Here is a 21,332-nt window from a genome sequence, read left to right as displayed (position 1 = left end):
GGAGACATCATCACCAGGGGACACATACAGGAGAACTATGGGGGGACGTCATCACCAGGGGGCTCGTACTGGAGAACTATGGGGGGACGTCATCACCAGGGGACTCGTACTGGAGAACTATGGGGGAACGTCATCACCAGGGGACTCATACTGGAGAACTATGGGGGGATGTCATTACCAGGGGACTCATACTGGAGAACTATGGGGGGACGTCATCACCAGGGGGCTTGTACTGGAGAACTATGGGGGGATGTCATCACCAGGGGACTCATACTGGAGAACTATGGTAGGACGTCATCACCAGGGGACTCGCACTGGAGAACTATGGGGGGACGTCATCACCAGGGGACTCATACTGGAGAACTATGGGGGGACGTCATCACCAGGGGACTCATACTGGAGAACTATGGGGGGATGTCATTACCAGGGGACTCATACTGGAGAACTATGGGGGGACGTCATCACCAGGGGACTCATACTGGAGAACTATGGGGGGATGTCATTACCAGGGGACTCATACTGGAGAACTATGGGGGGACGTCATCACCAGGGGACTCGCACTGGAGAACTATGGGGGGACGTCATCACCAGGGGACTCGTACTGGAGAACTATGGGGGGACGTCATCACCAGGGGACTCATACTGGAGAACTATGGGGGGATGTCATTACCAGGGGACTCATACTGGAGAACTATGGGGGGACGTCAATACCAGGGGACTTGTACTGGAGAACTATGGGGGGATGTCATTACCAGGGGAGTCATCATGGAAAACTATGGGGGACGTCATCACCAGGGGACTCGTACTGGAGAACTATAGGGGGACGTCATCACCAGGGGACACATACAGGAGAACTATGGGGGGATGTCATCACCAGGGAACTTGTACTGGAGGATTATGGGGGGACGTCATCACCAGGGGAATTGTTCTGGCCGTTGATCTTACGATATTACATTTCTATCTAGAATTGTTTTTACATTTTTCACACCACCCCGTTCCCTACAGGAAAGAGGTTGTGACATTTTTTGCAACCAACTAAACAAAGCCCAATTTATAGAAGTTCTGATGAAAACTTTGTTTGCACATCTGACCATGCACATCTAGGAAGTGTCCAGTGTGGCAAAAAATCACAGCCTGAAAACTGTCTTTAACTGCTGGAAAACTCAGTGTGAACAAAGCCTTAGGCCACAACATGTTCAGTATTTCACTTCAGTATTTGTAACCAGGAGCGGGATAAATGTGTGATGTGTTTCTGTTAGGCCGGGGTCACACTGGAGGAATACGGCCGAGAGTGAGGCGCTAAAAGCACGCATTACACACGGACCAATGATTCTCTATGGGGTCCCTCGCACCAGCCGTATATTTCTCATCTGTATTCTACGCTCCGTGCCAATCGCAGCATGCTGGGACTGTCAGCGTACTACGGCCGTAATACGCCAATGCAAGTCTATGGGTGCGCAAAAAATACGGATTACACACTGACCACACATGTGACCTGCGAGAAATACGCACCCGGTGTCTTTTAGCAAAGCCGGCAATTCAGTGCGCGATACAGTAAACTCACACTGACAGGTTTAATAAAGAAACGAAAGAATAGATATAGACACATAGAATACATATATATATACACACACACACATATATCTATATATATATGTATTCTATGTGTCTATAGCTATTCTTTCGTTTCTTTATTAAACCTGTCATAGGGCTCCATTACATGTCCATTTTGCAAGCCTGCGAGAAAATCTCTCCATACGGATGACATACGGAGCACTGTTTAGGGGTCATTCATCCGTATTACGCATGTAAAATACTGACCGTATTTTGCGCAGGTTAGTGTGACCCCGGCCTTAGACTTTTCCTCTGATTGTTCCTCTCCTGATTTTGGCTACAAATACTGATGTAAAATACTGATCGAATACAGAACGTGTGAATGTGGCCTTACATCTAAAGATGCGTCAGATTCATCGGACATCGTCCATCACTTTTATAAACTTGGTGCAATGGCAAGAAAAGCAACACGGAAAAAGGGACTTTATAAATAGCCCTGATGGTAACTTTCCCCTGTAGGGTCCTCTTGTCGGTCACTTTGTAGCAGTGTGCCGACGTCTCTGCCTGGAGTCACCGTGTCTTTGGGGCAGCTGTCACATTTACCTTCTGTTTTGCCTTTTAACTGCTGGATTTCCTCATGGGGACAGGGGCACATTTGGGCAGCTTTTGGGGCACATTGGGGGCAGCTTTTGGGGCACATTGGGGCAGCTTTTGGGGCACATTGGGGGCAGCTTTTGGGGCACATTGGGGCAGCTTTTGGGGCACATTGGGGGCAGCTTTTGGGGCACATTGGGGGCAGCTTTTGGGGCACATTGGGGGCAGCTTTTGGGGCACATTGGGGGCAGCTTTTGGGGCACATTGGGGCAGCTTTTGGGGCACATTGGGGGCAGCTTTTGGGGCACATTGGGGGCAGCTTTTGGGGCACATTGGGGGCAGCTTTTGGGGCACATTGGGGGCAGCTTTTGGGGCACATTGGGGCAGCTTTTGGGGCACATTGGGGGCAGCTTTTGGGGCACATTGGGGGCAGCTTTTGGGGCACATTGGGGGCAGCTTTTGGGGCACATTGGGGCAGCTTTTGGGGCACATTGGGGGCAGCTTTTGGGGGACATTGGGGGCAGCTTTTGGGGCACATTGGGGGCAGCTTTTGGGGCACATTGGGGGCAGCTTTTGGGGCACATTGGGGGCAGCTTTTGGGGCACATTGGGGCAGCTTTTGGGGCACATTGGGGGCAGCTTTTGGGGCACATTTGGGGAATATTTCAGCAGCTTTGCTTAAAGCACCAAAAAATGTTTTTCCCGCCACAGTTTCCTTTCTTTGTAAGACGCTTCACATCATAATGTACTGAGGGAATAGAAAGGCTTAAAACACAATACAATTTTCCTCATATTATATCTAAGCTGCAACTTATTCACAAAGTTTCCTTCATGACAAGAAGTCTGAAATCTCGAGGTCACAAAAGGAAGAAAACAAAAATCACCCAAATGATAAAATACTGTTCATCTGGATCCAAAGTAAATGGATTTCTACAAATTACATCCAGGTGAATCTGACGCTCACAGAAACGTCTGCAACGAGTCTGCCTGGTGTGAATGCGCCTCTAGGCTCTGATTTCCAGGTCGCCGGGTTTTCAGACCCAATGATCTAAACTCACATCCAGGTCCATTCATACATCTCCTCTCATCTCCACCGCACGTTCCTACATGGATCCACCAGACAAATGACATACACAGGAATCCCACAGAAGTCTCTGCTCTCACCCCCGCTGTCGACGGCCTCGTCTGAGTCATCGGAGTGTGAATCTGGTCCATGGCGAATAAGAACCAAAAGCGGACGATTGCATGGTGGCAATAAGTCAGTGGTCAGATCTGTCCTGTCCGGGGCCACATATTTCCAGCCTCAGGAGCCGGCGTGTAGCTGCCACACCTTGGACACACAGGACCCGGCGGTAATGTCCACATACTACATCACCAGCCGCGGTGTTTGTTGTGTCCTACAAGTGTGCACAATGCCTCTGTCGTCAGGACACGGCTCCTCCGGCTGCAGGGCTGGAATTGGGTAATTAGGGGTTTGGCTGTTGGCAGGTAAATTGGCTGCGAGTCCAGAAGTCAGAGACGGAGAGTATAAAGCTGCGTTCACACACACAGGTTTCTGAGCAGCCAGGAGAATTCTGCAGATGGTAGAAGTGGTGGCAGATTGCACACGCGCCGGGTAATGGCAGCACTTGTCTGGGCAGAAAACGGAGCAGACAAGTGCGCGCTGGGAATCCGACCATGGGGGCCGTAAATCTGGATGAAAATCTGCTTGAGTGCGCGGGCAGACGGGCGTCATTTTGCGAGAGACGGCAGAGCAGCTCCTCTCAGACTGTCCTCGGGCTATGTGCACATGAAGCTTTTTATAGATTATTTTTCCCGGCGGATCGTCTCCACAATCCTCTTCAAAAAAATGTTTGTCCCTAGGAAATTTCCTGGGAAATTCACTTTCACAATCGTATAAGATTTTTGAGTGCCTTTTTTTTTCCTAATGGGGTTTTGAAAAACATCTGGTGGAAAAAAAGAGCGCGCGTCACTTCTAGGAGACATCTCCTGATGGAATCGGCTCCATGTCTGGGCACAGAACAATCAGGAGAAGGAAGTCTCCAAAAATGCTTAAAAAATCTTCCCAAAACTTTGCAAAGAGAGAGAAAGAGCATTTCTTCACTTATTGTGTTCAACTGCAAGAGAAAAAATTCCGTGTGTTCAAGACCGAAGGCCGGAATCACAATACAGCGAGCGATGTATGACTGCGACAGCTTCACGTCTCTGAGGCTGCGGGGTTCAGGGCAGGAGCGCTGCAGCCGATCCGGACCGGGATGTCTGGACTCGGACAATTGCTGCAAAGACGCTGGTCCATGAAGAGTCACCAGCTCTCACTGGGGTCCTGCTGATCATGAGGACGGCTCCTGTGTCCCTGATCAGTGGAGAAATATCTCCACCAGCCCCGTAGAGAACAGTGTGAGCAGCGCGCCATTCACAGTGGATCCCCGCTCTTATGGTCGTTGGGGCGCTTATCACCAATTCTCAGCCCCTTTAAATACCTTTCTGCATCTGTCCTATAATCTAATGTTGCGTATAAGTCCTTAGAATTCTATACATTGGACTCATTTCTCCTGATTAGCGGCAGCACAGTTACCCTGATTAGCGGCAGCACAGTTACCCTGATTAGCGGCAGCACAGATACCCTATGTTATGTCAGGTGTCTCTGCTCATCCGCTTCCTCCGTTCCATGGCGCTGATTTCTGGCTGCCGTGATCTGTGCATCCTCGTGTGACAGGTGCAATAATAAGAAGAAATAGTATTCCTGATATAAAGTATTCATGAAGACGCTACGAGAAGAGCAAAGGACAAGCAGGAAGAGCGCGCCCGTCCGAGTCTGAATGCTCCATGCTACATGAAGCCATACAGTATGTCACGGGTGATATGACGGTAATGTCATCTTGGGAGATCGCTCTGCGCCATCACCAGGGTCTAAATGCCCAAAAACACAAACATGGCAGAGAGAAAAGAAACACAAAAGAAATGCAACATGAGGAATGGGGAGATGATGCATGTATCAGGGGAGGAATGGGGAATTTCATATTACATGGATGGGTCGGAAACCAGTGATAGGTAAAGGGTGAGGCGAGAAGAGGCGAGGCAAGGCCCACCACCCATGAGCTGCTGCTCTACAAGGTGGAAAAGATATAAGATCCCCTAATATACAATACTGAATGAACAAAAGTAAAAATGATCCAAGACCCCCAAATAAAGACCCAGGAATACAGATCCTCACAGGCTAGACCTGAAGAATACAGACCTCAGACCAGACCCCAAATACACACAAAGCCCCCAGATCAGAGACCCAAATATACACAAAGACCCCAGACCAGACCCCAAATATATACAAAGACCCCAGACCAGACCCCAAATATACACAAAGACCCCAGACCAGACCCCAAATATATACAAAGACCCCAGACCAGACCTCAAATACAGTGCCTACAAGTAGTATTCAACCCCCTGCAGATTTAGCAGGTTTACACATTCGGAATTAACTTGGCATTGTGACATTTGGACTGTAGATCAGCCTGGAAGTGTGAAATGCACTGCAGCAAAAAAGAATGTTATTTCTTTGTTTAATTTTTTTTTAAATTGTGAAAAGTTTATTCAGAGGGTCATTTATTATTCAACCCCTCAAACCACCAGAATTCTGTTTGGTTCCCCTAAAGTATTAAGAAGTATTTCAGGCACAAAGAACAATGAGCTTCACATGTTTGGATTAATTATCTCTTTTTCCAGCCTTTTCTGACTATTTAAGACCTTCCCCAAACTTGTGAACAGCACTCATACATGGTCAACATGGGAAAGACAAAGGAGCATTCCAAGGCCATCAGAGACAAGATCGTGGAGGGTCACAAGGCTGGCAAGGGGTACAAAACCCTTTCCAAGGAGTTGGGCCTACCTGTCTCCACTGTTGGGAGCATCATCCGGAAGTGGAAGGCTTATGGAACTACTGTTAGCCTTCCACGGCCTGGACAGCCTTTGAAAGTTTCCTCCCGTGCCGAGGCCAGGCTTGTCCGGAGAGTCAAGGCTAACTCAAGGACAACAAGGAAGGAGCTCCGGGAAGATCTCATGGCAGTGGGGACATTGGTTTCAGTCAATACCATAAGTAACGTACTCCACCGCAATGGTCTCCGTTCCAGACGAGCCCGTAAGGTACCTTTACTTTCAAAGCGTCATGTCAAGGCTCGTCTACAGTTTGCTCATGATCACTTGGAGGACTCTGAGACAGACTGGTTCAAGGTTCTCTGGTCTGATGAGACCAAGATCGAGATCTTTGGTGCCAACCACACACGTGACGTTTGGAGACTGGATGGCACTGCATACGACCCCAAGAGTACCATCCCTACAGTCAAGCATGGTGGTGGCAGCATCATGCTGTGGGGCTGTTTCTCAGCCAAGGGGCCTGGCCGTCTGGTCCGCATCCATGGGAAGATGGATAGCACGGCCTACCTGGAGATTTTGGCCAAGAACCTCCGCTCCTCCATCAAGGATCTTAAGATGGGTCGTCATTTCATCTTCCAACAAGACAACGACCCAAAGCACACAGCCAAGAAAACCAAGGCCTGGTTCAAGAGGCAAAAAATCAAGGTGTTGGAGTGGCCTAGTCAGTCTCCTGACCTTAACCCAATTGAAAACTTGTGGAAGGAGCTCAAGATTAAAGTCCACATGAGACACCCAAAGAACCCACATAACTTGGAGAAGATCTGCATGGAGGAGTGGGCCAAGATAACTCCAGAGACCTGTGCCGGCCTGATCAGGTCTTATAAAAGACGATTATTAGCTGTAATTGCAAACAAGGGTTATTCCACAAAATATTAAACCTAGGGGTTGAATAATAATTGACCCACACTTGTATGTTAAAAATTTATTAAAATTTAACTGAGCAACATAACTTTTTGGTTTGTAAGATTTATGCATCTGTTAATAAATCCTGCTCTTGTGTGGAGTTTGAAGGCTCTAATTTATTTACATCTTATCAAACCTGCTAAATCTGCAGGGGGTTGAATACTACTTGTAGGCACTGTATATACAAAGACCCGAGACTCCAAATATACACAAAGACCCCAGACCAGACCCCAAATATACACAAAGACCCCAGACCAGACTCCAAATATACACAAAGACCCCAGATCAGAGACCCAAATATATACAAAGACCCCAGACCAGACCCCAAATATATACAAAGACCCCAGATCAGAGACTCAAATATACACAAAGACCCCAGACCAGACTCCAAATATACACAAAGACCCCAGACCAGACCCCAAATATACACAAAGACCCCAGACCAGACTCCAAATATACACAAAGACCCCAGACCAGACCCCAAATATACACAAAGACCCCAGACCAGACCCCAAATATACACAAAGACCCCAGATCAGAGACCCAAATATATACAAAGACCCCAGACCAGACCCCAAATATATACAAAGACCCCAGACCAGACCCCAAATATACACAAAGACCCCAGACCAGACCCCAAATATATACAAAGACCCCAGACCAGACCCCAAATATACACAAAGACCCCAGACCAGACCCCAAATATATACAAAGACCCCAGACCAGACCTCAAATATATACAAAGACCCCAGACCAGACCCCAAATATACACAAAGACCCCAGACCAGACCCCAAATATATACAAAGACCCCAGACCAGACCCCAAATATACACAAAGACCCCAGACCAGACCCCAAATATACACAAAGACCCCAGACCAGACCCCAAATATATACAAAGACCCCAGACCAGACCCCAAATATATACAAAGACCCCAGACCAGACCTCAAATATATACAAAGACCCCAGACCAGACCCCAAATATACACAAAGACCCCAGACCAGACCCCAAATATACACAAAGACCCCAGACCAGACCCCAAATATACACAAAGACCCCAGACCAGACTCCAAATATACACAAAGACCCCAGATCAGAGACCCAAATATATACAAAGACCCCAGACCAGACCCCAAATATATACAAAGACCCCAGATCAGAGACTCAAATATACACAAAGACCCCAGACCAGACTCCAAATATACACAAAGACCCCAGACCAGACCCCAAATATACACAAAGACCCCAGACCAGACTCCAAATATACACAAAGACCCCAGACCAGACCCCAAATATATACAAAGACCCCAGACCAGACCCCAAATATACACAAAGACCCCAGACCAGACCTCAAATATATACAAAGACCCCAGACCAGACCCCAAATATACACAAAGACCCCAGACCAGACCCCAAATATACACAAAGACCCCAGACCAGACCCCAAATATACACAAAGACCCCAGACCAGACCCCAAATATACACAAAGACCCCAGACCAGACCCCAAATATATACAAAGACCCCAGACCAGACCCCAAATATATACAAAGACCCCAGACCAGACCTCAAATATATACAAAGACCCCAGACCAGACCCCAAATATACACAAAGACCCCAGACCAGACCCCAAATATACACAAAGACCCCACTCAGCCCCAGCGCCGGTGAATGTTCCGGGTCTCAGAGAATGGGGTGTAGCTGTAGATTTTGTGGTAAAGTTCAGGGTTTGTATCCGTCCCTACACTATAGATAAGCGCTCGTCCGGGGTCCTGTGATCACCGCTCAGAATACACGACGTAAAGACGAAACCACAGAAACGACGCGCACACGGCGTCCTCCACTCGTTTTACTGCATTCGGAACATTTCCCCGTTTTTCAGGGAATCGTACGGTGAAACGAAAGGTGAATTCACAACCGCAGCTCGTCCTGCAGTACACGCGCCTTGTAACGCTGTGGGGACGGGAGACAGAGGGCGGAATCTCTTATTATGTTATTTCATATTTATTTTCACAGAAAAAACTGTCCTTTCCCCGCTGACACCGATCTGGCACCGATCCCTCCCGATCTGTGGGGGCGCAGATCGCCGGGAAAGCAGGAAAGTCTCTGAGGAAACGACAAACAGCACGCGCGTCAATTCCCGCCCCGCCCCCAACACCCCAAGTCCCGCCCTCGGCCCCTCCCACTCTTCTTCTCTGCCCCCGGAGCCTACAGAAGCGCCCTGCGCCGCCCCTCTCTGGCCACCAGGGTGCGCACTTAAGCGCATGCGCACTTCCCAATTAGCAGAGAACAGCGGAAAAGTTGGGCGTAAAGTTTTGCAGCCGAGATGTCGGGAACCGCGAACGTGTCCGCGATGAAGAAGGTGGTGCAGCAGCTACGGGTGGAGGCCGGCATCAACCGGGTGAAGGTGAGAGCGATCCTCCTCCAGAGCCTGCTCCGGGAGCTGAGCAACCCGCAAACTTCCTGCCGGGTGGGGGAGGGGCGGCGCCATGTATGCAGCTCCGGTGCGGAGCAATGCGGGGGTCCGCTCACTGTACGGTCACTGTACGGTCACTGTACGCTCAGCCCCTGTGTACAGGCGGCTCCTGGGGGCTCACACGGGGGGGGTATCTGGGAGTCACAGGGGGGCTATGTCAGCACATAAGGGGGCACAGTCACAAGGGATCTGGGAGTATGGGGACAGTCACAGTGGGGGCTGTGGAGGGAGTGTATGAGGGGGACAGTCACAGTGGGGGCTGTGGAGGGAGTGTATGAGGGGGACAGTCACAGTGGGGGCTGTGGAGGGAGTGTATGAGGGGACAGTCACAGTGGGGGCTGTGGAGGGAGTGTATGAGGGGGACAGTCACAGTGGGGGCTGTGGAGGGAGTGTATGAGGGGGACAGTCACAGTGGGGGCTGTGGAGGGAGTGTACGAGGGGGACAGTCACGGTGGGGGCTGTGGAGGGAGTGTACGAGGGGGACAGTCACAGTGGGGGCTGTGGAGGGAGTGTACGAGGGGGACAGTCACAGTGGGGGCTGTGGAGGGAGTGTATGAGGGGACAGTCACAGTGGGGGCTGTGGAGGGAGTGTACGAGGGGGACAGTCACAGTGGGGGCTGTGGAGGGAGTGTATGAGGGGGACAGTCACGGTGGGGGCTGTGGAGGGAGTGTATGAGGGGGACAGTCACGGTGGGGGCTGTGGAGGGAGTGTATGAGGGGGACAGTCACGGTGGGGGCTGTGGAGGGAGTGTATGAGGGGGACAGTCACGGTGGGGGCTGTGGAGGGAGTGTATGAGGGGGACAGTCACGGTGGGGGCTGTGGAGGGAGTGTATGAGGGGGACAGTCACGGTGGGGGCTGTGGAGGGAGTGTACGAGGGGGACAGTCACGGTGGGGGCTGTGGAGGGAGTGTATGAGGGGGACAGTCACAGTGGGGGCTGTGGAGGGAGTGTACGAGGGGGACAGTCACAGTGGGGGCTGTGGAGGGAGTGTATGAGGGGACAGTCACAGTGGGGGCTGTGGAGGGAGTGTACGAGGGGGACAGTCACAGTGGGGGCTGTGGAGGGAGTGTATGAGGGGGACAGTCACGGTGGGGGCTGTGGAGGGAGTGTATGAGGGGGACAGTCACGGTGGGGGCTGTGGAGGGAGTGTATGAGGGGGACAGTCACGGTGGGGGCTGTGGAGGGAGTGTATGAGGGGGACAGTCACGGTGGGGGCTGTGGAGGGAGTGTATGAGGGGGACAGTCACGGTGGGGGCTGTGGAGGGAGTGTATGAGGGGGACAGTCACGGTGGGGGCTGTGGAGGGAGTGTATGAGGGGGACAGTCACGGTGGGGGCTGTGGAGGGAGTGTATGAGGGGGACAGTCACGGTGGGGGCTGTGGAGGGAGTGTATGAGGGGGACAGTCACGGTGGGGGCTGTGGAGGGAGTGTATGAGGGGGACAGTCACGGTGGGGGCTGTGGAGGGAGTGTATGAGGGGGACAGTCACGGTGGGGGCTGTGGAGGGAGTGTATGAGGGGGACAGTCACGGTGGGGGCTGTGGAGGGAGTGTATGAGGGGGACAGTCACGGTGGGGGCTGTGGAGGGAGTGTACGAGGGGGACAGTCACGGTGGGGGCTGTGGAGGGAGTGTACGAGGGGGACAGTCACGGTGGGGGCTGTGGAGGGAGTGTACGAGGGGGACAGTCACGGTGGGGGCTGTGGAGGGAGTGTACGAGGGGGACAGTCACGGTGGGGGCTGTGGAGGGAGTGTATGAGGGTCTCTGATCTGGGGTCTTTGTGTATATTTGGGGTCTGGTCTGGGGTCTTTGTGTACATTTGGGGTCTGGTCTGGGGTCTTTGTATTAGGAGTCCAGTGGCTGGTCCTCCCAGCGACTGACAGGTTCCTGTATGACTGTGCCTGTACATAGCTGTCAATCACTGGTGGGACCGCCCACTGGACTCCTAATCTAAGCTCTGCGTTCGCTGAATGAGATACGACCTGTACGTAGTTCTGCTCCGCGCCTCCTCTCCGTCCTGTCCGCAGTAAGACCGCTCCACAATCTGACTGCTTCCCTCTAGAAAAACTCCAAGCACAGCCACATATGCTGCCAGTTTCCTCCCGTGTGTTTTATGGGCCGGGGTCATCTGTACAGGACGCCATTGTCCGCCAGCGCGATGAGATGCTGATCAGCGGCTTCTTTATCTTGCAGGTTTCTCAGGCGGCCGCTGATCTGAAGCAGTTCTGTATGCAGAATGCACAGCACGACCCCTTACTGACCGGGATCTCCTCCAGCACAAACCCATTCCGGCCCCCCAAGGTCTGCTCCTTCCTGTGATTCCTGTCAGTCTTTCTTTACGGTAAGTAAATGGTTAAAATCACAACATTGCCGACTCCTGTGCCCGATATAATGTGGGCTGCGCTGTTCCTCTCCATACATGGCCCCGCCTGGCCCTCGTCCCACTCCCCAGCATGGCCGCTGCCTGCTCTGTGGTGAGAGGTGTGTGCGGTGATCCTGTGCAGCAGACCTGCAGTGTGTGGCCCTAGAGATGCTCGGGGCCTCTCAGTCTGGGGTCACATCTGTACATACAGGACTGTGCATAAGACTTAAGCTGGTGTCACACATAGCGATTTACCAGCGATCCCGACATCGATATCAAGGTGTCAGGATCGCTGGTAAGTCGCTATGTGATCGCTGGTGAGCTGTCACACAGACAGCTTCACCAGCGATCAGGACACCGAGGTGAGGAGCGAGCCCGGGAGCAGCGGACAAGTGTGCCTGCTGTTCCAGTCCTCCACCAGCAGAGGGCGCGCCTGCATCCCCCGCCTCGCCTGGCGGCGTCCTGCTGCCTCCTGGTCCCCAGCGTGAGGCGGCGACACCTGTAACTCGCGCGTCCCTTGGATACCCGATGTGTACGTTAGTTACCAGCTGATCGCTGGTCTCCTGCCTGTCACACGCAGCGATGTGTGCTGGCCAGCGGCAGATCAGCGACGAAAAAATGTCCAGAGGTTTCTTGCAGGGGGACCGCTCGCTGATCGCTGTCACACACAGCGATCTCGCTGGTGAGATCGCTGTGTGTGATGGGGCCCATAGGTGGGAGTATGAGACTGCAGGGTCAGACGCTCCATACACAGAAGGGTTAATAGATTATTGTCAATTAACGAAAGAATGGAAGGAGATTAAATTCCATCACGGGGGGGGGCCGGCCGTGGTCAGCGTGTGTGTGTGTGTGTGTGTGTGGGGGGGCCACCCGTGGTCAGCGTGTGTGTGTGTGTGGGGGGGCCGCCCGTGGTCAGCGCGTGTGTGTGTGTGTGTGTGTGTGTGGGGACCGCCCGTGGTCAGCGTGTGTGTGTGTGTGTGTGTGGGGGGGGGGGGGGGGGGGGGGGGGGGGGGGGGGGGCGCCCGTCGCCTCCGTGGTCGGGGTGTCTTACTTGTATTTGGGTGCAGGGATGATGGCTGAGCTTTATGCTATCGCTACACATCCCGTACCTGTGGCCCCATCAGTTATCAGTGAGCGTCACTGCCGGACACCTGCGGATCGCTCGTCTTCTGTGGGAATAAAGGCTCCAGATGTGATGAGATACAATATTCACAATCTCGCTCTCTCCAGTGTTATGAACACTTTTTTTAAGACGGCTAAACCTTCATGAAGTGTATACTGGTGTCCCAAATTTAACCTACTGTGGTTGGTTGGGCATGTTGAACATTAAGGCTATGTGCGCACGTAGTTTTTTGTCTCTGCAGATTTTGTATTGAAAACCGCAGATAAATCCGCAGGACAAAAGTCCTCATAATGGATGAGGTGTAAAACTGCAGCATTTCTGCACCAAACAATTGACATGCTGCGGATTGTAAACCGCAGCAAAACCGTGCGGAAAAATCCGCAGCCTGTGCTCTGCGTTCCATAGGAAATAAAGGTACTGTACAACGCAGCACAATCTACTGCGGACCCGCAGGTGCAGAAACGCTGCGGAACTGCAGCCGAATCCGCACCGTGTGCACATACCCTATTTCTATGTGCATACGTTGTGGATTTTTCCATGCGGAATCTGCAGAATCCACAGGTGAAAATGCATGCATTTCGTCTGCGTTTTTACACCTGCGGATTCCTGTAATGGAAGAGGCGTAAAACGCTGGGGAATCCACACAAAGATTTGACACGCTGCGGAAAATAAACCGCTGCGATTCTGTGCGGAATTTTTCGCAGCATGTACACAGTTTTTTTTTCCATAGGATAACGTGGTACTGTACATCGCATGGAAAACTGCTGCGGATCCGCAGAGACAAATCCGCAACATGTGCACAGACCCTAACGTGTCTGATCTTATTATTTTTAGAAGATGTCAGGTAATAATACATCCAGCTATGTATCTCCCCCCCCCCCCCCCCCCCCAAGTAATACAGGCTGAATTTAGCTTTCCTGTAATGGAATAGATGGCTGGATGCCGGCCCGGTTGGTTGATGTGCACCGCTATTTCTGGGGTTTGTTATAACTTTGGGACAGATTATTTAAAAAAAAAAAAAAAATCCCTCTTCAGACTCGGTGGTGCAGCAGCCCCTGGAGGATCTATGTGTAACCTAGGGTATGTGCACACGTTGTGGATTCATGTGCGGAATTTTCCGCTATTTTTGGCAGAATCCGCAGGTCAAAATCTGCTGATTTCGCCTGCGGATTCCTATAATGGAATGGGTGTAAAAACGCTGCAGAATCTGCACAAAGAATTGACATGCTGCGGAAAATAAACTGCTGCGTTTCCTCGCAGATTTTTCTGCAGCATGTGCACAGTGGTTTTTATTTCCCATAGACTTACATTGTACTGTAAATCACTAGGAAATCTTCAGCGGATCCACAGTAAATCCGCAATGTGTGCACATACCTAAAAGCTCCTTCTTGGCTTGTGCCGGGAAGCTGTGAGGACGCGCTCTGCACACGAGCAGATGACTGGTCACGCACCAGTAAATGAGTGTGGGAGACTCCTCTGCTAGCGAAAACTTGCCAAGTGCAGTCACCCAAAACCCGGGGTCAGATGAGATGGCTTATTGTAGCTGGGTATATGGCGGCCTGGTGATGAATGTGTAAGGGTATGTGCGCACATAGCTTTTTGTCTCTGCGGATTTTGTAGAGAAATCCGCAGGACAAAGTGCTGCGGTTTTTCCCTGCGGTTTACACCTCATAATGGATGAGGTGTAAAACTGCAGCGTTTCTGCACCAAACAATTGACATGCTGCGTTTTGAAAACCGCAGCAAAACCGCGCGGAAAAAAACGTAGCATGTGCACAGCTTTTTTTTTTTTTTTTTCCATAGGAAATAAAGGTACTGTACAACGCAGCAAAATCTGCTGCGTTTCTGCAGAGCCAAAAACGCTGCGGAAACTGCAAAGTGTGCAAATACCCTAAGACTATGTACACACGCTGCAGATTTTTCCATGGGGATGCGCAGGTAAAGTGGCCAGTGGTTTGACACCTGGACAATGGAATAGGTGTCAAACCGCAGCGGAATCCGCAGAAAGAATTGACATGTCAATTCTTTCTGTGGATTTAAAACCGCAGCTTTTCCGCAGTATGTGCATAGCGGATTGTAAATCCCATAGACTTACATGGCACTGCACCGTCTGCAGAACTGCTGTGGATCCGCAGACTCCAAATCCGCAGCGTGTGCACTAGGGTGACCGCAAAAAATCGATGTCGGAATTTTGTCCGTCTGGACCCGACAAAACGATTGCCCTTTCCAGATATTGAGAGAGCCAAAATTTGAGCTCGATCAAACGACGTTAACCCGTGCCGCTCGTCGCTCAAAATTTGAAAAAATCCAAATTGAGGTATTTTAAGATTTAGGTATTTTGCATAGTCTGATAGACTATAAAGAATGTGACAACAACATTGCAGAAATAGCCCTGACCAAATTTTCAAACCATTCGTGGTATTTGAATGCAGAGTTGGTGGGATTCTCGTTTTTTGATCCCACCATTACAGACAATGAAGAGTTGTTAATGGCTAATAAATTGCTCAGTAGCACAGATGAACCATCAGAGCACGCTAGGGTTGTAAATCCAAAAGTTAGGAAAGAAAAATTATAAGAGGTAGGAAGTAACCGACTTTAACGACCTTCTGACAAAAGATGAAGAACAAAAGCAATATGTCCTGCAAGTTGTAAGCAAATGCCGAGCATTATATTCTGACGTTTCAAAAACTACTTTAACAAAAGCTCTAGAATAGATTAGATAACTATGTAAAATTATCAACTCATGTAGGTTAGCGTGCTCTGATGGTTCATCTGTGCTACTGAGCAATTTATTAGCCATTAACAACTTTTCATTGTCTGTAATGGTGGGATCAAAAAACGATAATCCCACCAACTCCGCATTCAAATACCACGAATGGTTTGAAAATTTGGTCAGGGCTATTTCTGCAATGTTGTTGTCACATTCTTTATAGTCTAACAGACTATGCAAAATACCTAAATCTTAAAATACCTCAATTTGTATTTTTTCAAACTTTGAGCGACGAGCGGCACGGGTTAACGTCGTTTGATCGAGCTCAAATTTTGGCTCTCTCAATATCTGGAAAGGGGAATCGTTTTGTGGGGTCCAGACGAACAAGATTCTGACATTTCCCCCCCCCCCCCCATATGAGATCCGGTCACCCTAGTGTGCACATACCCTAATGAAGATCTTGTGTGATCTGATCTGGTTCTTTAAATTTTTCTTTTTCCTTTCAGTTTTTCCTTTAGCCGATCACCGCTTGTCCTGAAGGAGCCGCTCTGTTTATGGTGGGACGTGCCAAGTTTTCTATTGTACATTTCCATCGACACGAGTTAACAACTACCTCTCCGCCATGAGCTGTCTGCAGTCATTTACTTCATCTTTATAAAAGAAAAAAAATCCATTTTATACACTGGTGACTAATCGCAATAAATGTCTTTCCTTTTACGTCTCCCGCGCTCCGTGTTCTTGTAGCTTCACCTCCAGTCGCGCTTTAGGGTTTGCCTGCACCACTAGGAACGTCATAGTATTAGGCCGGGGTCACACTAACCGGCGCAAAATATGGTCCGTAGTTTACATGCGTAATACAGATGAATGACCCCTAAATAGTGCTCCGTATGTCATCCGTAATCAAGGTGTGGTCGCGTATTTTGCGCATGTCTGCATCCGTATGCAATCCGTATGGAGAGATTTTGTCGCCGGCTTGCTATTAAATGGACATTTAATGGAGCCCTATGACAGGGTTTATAACACAAACGAAAGAATAGCTATAGACACATAGAATACATGTATATATGTGTGTGCATATAATATATATATATATATATATATATATATATATATATATATATATATTAGCTGAAGAGCCCGGCGCTGCCCGGGCATAGTAACTAACTGTGGTTAGTTATAGAAAATTATAATTATCCTCCATCCCATAGTCCCGTGCCCATATACCCATCACACATCCTCCATCCCATAGTCCCGTGCCCATATACCCATCACACATCCGCCATCCCATTGTCCCGTGCCCATATACCCATCCGCCATCCCATAGTCCCGTGCCCATATACCCATCACACATCCTCCATCCCATAGTCCCGTGCCCATATACCCATCACACATCCGCCATCCCATTGTCCCGTGCCCATATACAAATCCGCCATCCCATAGTCCCGTGCCCATATACCCATCACACATCCTCCATCCCATAGTCCCGTGCCCATATACCCATCACACATCCGCCATCCCATTGTCCCGTGCCCATATACAAATCCGCCATCCCATAGTCCCGTGCCCATATACCCATCATACATATCCTCCATCCCATAGTCCCGTGCCCATATACCCATCATACACATCCTCCATCCCATAGTCCAGTGCCCATATACCCATCACACATCCGCCATCCCATAGTCCTGTGCCCATATACCCATCACACATCCGCCATCCCATTGTCCCGTGCCCATATACAAATCCGCCATCCCATAGTCCCGTGCCCATATACCCATCATACATATCCTCCATCCCATAGTCCAGTGCCCATATACCCATCACACATCCTCCATCCCATAGTCCCGTGCCCATATACCCATCACACATCCTCCATCCCATTGTCCCGTGCCCATATACAAATCCGCCATCCCATAGTCCCGTGCCCATATACCCATCACACATCCTCCATTCCATAGTCCAGTGCCCATATACCCATCATACATATCCGCCATCCCATAGTCCCATGCCCATATACCCATCACACATCCGCCATCCCATTTTCCCGTGCCCATATACAAATCCGCCATCCCATAGTCCCGTGCCCATATACCCATCACACATCCTCCATTCCATAGTCCAGTGCCCATATACCCATCATACATATCCGCCATCCCATAGTCCCATGCCCATATACCCATCACACATCCGCCATCCCATTGTCCCGTGCCCATATACAAATCCGCCATCCCATAGTCCCGTGCCCATATACCCATCACACATCCTCCATCCCATAGTCCTGTGCCCATATATCCATCATACATATCCTCCATCCCATAGTCCCGTGCCCGTATACCCATCATACATATCCTCCATTCCATAGTCCCGTGCCCATATACCCATCATACATATCCTCCATCCCATAGTCCCGTGCCCATATACCCATCACACATCCTCCAACCCATAGTCAACCATTATGACATCATAATGAGCGGCGGCAGGGCTTGCAACCTTTGATGACATCAGGGTCGCCATGACAACCATTGTGACATCATAATGAGGGGCGGGGCTTGGTGCGCACACACTGCTTCCCCGGTATGCAAATAGGGGCATTGTGACATCACAATGAGGGGCGGGGCTTGACGCACACACACTTTTTCCCCCAGTATGTAGATAGGGGCAACATTGTTTGGTGAATTGGAACGCGCGGGGTTAAAATTTCGCCTCACAACATAGCTTAGGACGCTCTCGGGGTCCAGACGTGCGACTGTGCCAAATTTTGCGGCTGTAGCTGCGACGGTGCGGATGCCTATCCCGGACATACATACAAACAAACATATATACACACACACACACACACACACACACACTTTGAGCTTTATATATATATATATATATTCTTGTACTTCACAGAGTTCTTCATAGCAGAATAGCCGCTAATTAACTTGCCGGCTTCTATGAAATCATTCCCCAACCCGACATGAAATGACACATGGTTTACATTCAGTAAAGCATTTCACTTCAGGTTTTTTTTATTTTTTTTTTATTTTATATGTCCCTGACTAATAATTAGATGAGGGTTTGTGTGCAAAATTTGGGAGGTGTTGTTTTAAGGGGTTAATTCGTTGTTAAAAAGTGCTTGGCCTTCCCATTGCCCTGTAGCGGTGGCGAATGGGTTAATCTAACAAAGGGTTAATGTCACCTTACAATCGAATGGTGACATTAACCCTTTGTTAGATTAACCCACTCGCCACCAATATAGGGCAATGGGAAGCACATGCATTTTTTAACAAAGAATTAACCCCTTAAAATAACAACTACACCTCCCAAATTTTGTACACAAACCCTCATCTAATTATTAGTCAGGGACATATAAACAAAAAAACAAAAACATGAAATGGTTTACTGAATGTAAACCATGTGTCATTTCATGTCGGGTTGGGGAATTATTTGATAGTTAATTAGCGGCTATTCTGCTATGAAGAACTCTGTGAAATCTAAATATATATGTTTGTCACAATGACGTGTATGTGTGTGTATAATCTCTCTGTCTATCTCTATCAATATCACCGGGTGCGTATTTCTCGCTAGTCACATGTGTGGTCCGTGTGTAATGCGTATTTTTCGCGCACCCATAGACTTGCATTGGCGTATTACGGGTGTAGTACGCTGACAATCGCATGCTGCGATTGGCACGGACCGTAGAATACGGATGAGAAATATACGGCTGTTGGGAGCTGCCCCATAGACAATCATTGGTCCGTGTGTAATACGTGCTTTTTTACGCCTCTCACTCGTCCGTATTCCTCTCTAGTGTGACCCCGGCCTTAGAGCGTATGTCCACTACTAGGACAACCCCCACCTGATCAAAATGTTTGCCCCCCATATAGTAATAAAGTCTAAACTCCCCTCCTGTGCTGACGACTTTCCTGCGGCGCTTGCACTCGCTCTCCCCGGCCTCCGATGCGGTTGTTGTGACTCTGGTGCCCAATCAGTGCTGGCGTCACTGTCCCCACCGTCAGGCAAATCTATCATGAAGAGTCCGGGCTGCGGATGATCCGACGTCCTCTTTATGATCAATTCGACAGAAGGTGAGGATGGTGACGCCGGGGTCACGTCACAACAGCAGCGCGGGAACGGCGCCGGCACGGGAGGAGCGTATAGGCTTTATTTTATTGTGGCCAAGCGAGGGGTAGTAGTGGACAGCTTCTTTAACCCTGTAATGACTACTCAAATTTCAAATACTTGATCATCTTATGTAGCAATAACTCGAATTCGTCAACATATCCCACTAACTTGGATATTGTTTTTACGGGACACATTATACTTCAATAATGGTAAACTTAGGTTGACACAAGTGTGTGTGTGTGTGTGTGTGTATGTATATATATATATATATATATATATATATATATATATATATATGTAGTTTATAAGAATATCAAACTTGACAATTTTTTTTGTAAAAAAAAAAAAATAATAATTTTCAAACTTTGAGTATTCCTTTTAATCCAGTTGGTCAAGCCACAGAAAATCATTAATAAATGACATTTCCCACGTGACTGCTTTACATCAGCACATTATGTTATTTTATTAACATTTTAAAAGGTTTAAAAATGTAGCAGTAACTTTTTTTTTTTTTTAAGGAAATTTACTGAACTTTATATTTTTGAGGAACCTGTTCACATTTGAAGTGACTTTCGGGGTCATATATTGGAAATCCCAAGAAGTGATACCATTTTAAAAATAACGGCACCCCTCAACATATTCAAAATTGCTTTCAGGTAGTTCATTAACCCTTCAATGGCTTTTCAGGAATGAATGCTAAGTGGAATAACTGGAATGTTTATTTTTACCACCTAAGGCTATGTCCACACGCTGCGGATTTGTATCTGCGGAACCGCAGGTAAAATGACCTGCGGATTGGCCTGCGGTTTATCACCTCTACAATGGAGGAGATGGTAAACCGCAGCAGAATCCGCAGAAAATTGACGTCACTTCTTTCTGCGGATTCAAAACCGCAGCTTTTCTGCAGTTAAAAATCCGCAGCGTGTGCACAGCAGAATGTAAGTCACATAGATTTACATGCTACTGTACACTGTCTGCAGATCCGCAGCGGCCAAAACCGCAGCGTGTGCACATAGCCTAAATGTTTTCGACGCTTCAGCAGGCTGCTGAGGCTGGAAGACTTTGGACACACGCTGCGGATTCTGCTGCGGTGTACAGTACCATTATTCCCTATGGGAATAAAAAACCGCAGTGCAGACGGTGCGGATTTTTCCACGTGGTTTTTAAACCGCAGAAAGAATTGACATGTCGATTCTTTCTGCGGATTCCCATCTCCTCCTTTGAGATGAAAAACCGCAGAGCAATCTGCAGGTAAAACCGCAGGTCTTTTGAACTGCAGATTTTACAAAAACCGCGCAACCAAATCCATACTAAAATCCGCAGCGTGTGCACGTACCCTAAGGCTATGTGCACACGGTGCGTATTCTGCTGCAGATCCGCAGTGGATTTGGCCCTGCGGTTTCGCAGTAGGACTGTGTGTGATGTACATTACCATTATAGCCTATGTAAAACAAAATCCACAGATTTGCTGTGGATTGAAAAAATGCAGCATGTGACTTTTGTGCGGTTTTGCTGCAGTTTTCCACCTGCTCCATTCTAGAAATCCACAGGTGGAAAACTGCAAGAAAAATGCAGGTCAT

At 49.1% G+C, this 21,332-nt stretch overlaps 2 protein-coding genes across 2 annotated transcripts in view; one reads left to right on the top strand and one right to left on the bottom strand.

Annotated features, from left to right (window-relative positions):
- The window catches only part of LOC141048837 (spermatogenesis-associated protein 1-like), a 36,591-nt gene extending 32,684 nt beyond the window's left edge, over positions 1 to 3,907 (bottom strand). The window contains exon 1 of the mRNA XM_073544909.1: positions 3,312 to 3,907. Coding sequence (XP_073401010.1) covers positions 3,312 to 3,362 — 51 coding nt within the window. The 5' untranslated portion in view covers positions 3,363 to 3,907. The remainder of the gene's footprint in view (positions 1 to 3,311) is intronic.
- A 5,317-nt stretch (positions 3,908 to 9,224) lies between these two features.
- On the top strand, positions 9,225 to 16,362 carry GNG5 (G protein subunit gamma 5). Its single transcript, XM_073544908.1, has 3 exons — positions 9,225 to 9,385; positions 11,645 to 11,792; positions 16,152 to 16,362. The coding sequence occupies exons 1-2, from the start codon at positions 9,305 to 9,307 to the stop codon at positions 11,768 to 11,770; spliced, it is 207 nt and encodes a 68-aa protein (XP_073401009.1). The 5' UTR covers positions 9,225 to 9,304; the 3' UTR covers positions 11,771 to 11,792; positions 16,152 to 16,362.
- Positions 16,363 to 21,332: the final 4,970 nt, after the last annotated feature.

Source organism: Dendrobates tinctorius, unplaced genomic scaffold (genome assembly GCF_039654945.1).
Source record: "Dendrobates tinctorius isolate UK_male_01 unplaced genomic scaffold, ASM3965494v1 ptg000138l, whole genome shotgun sequence".
In the NCBI taxonomy this organism is placed as follows: Eukaryota; Metazoa; Chordata; class Amphibia; order Anura; family Dendrobatidae; genus Dendrobates; species Dendrobates tinctorius.
Note: the sequence above shows the minus strand (reverse complement) of the source record. Positions and strands in the feature narration are given on the sequence as shown.

Coding starts and splice junctions, on each gene's coding strand:
- GNG5 (XM_073544908.1), top strand. CDS start 9,305: ATGTCGGGAACCGCGAACGTGTCCGCGATGAAGAAGGTGGTGCAGCAG. Junction 9,386..11,644: donor CCGGCATCAACCGGGTGAAG/GTGAGAGCGATC, acceptor TTTATCTTGCAG/GTTTCTCAGGCGGCCGCTGA.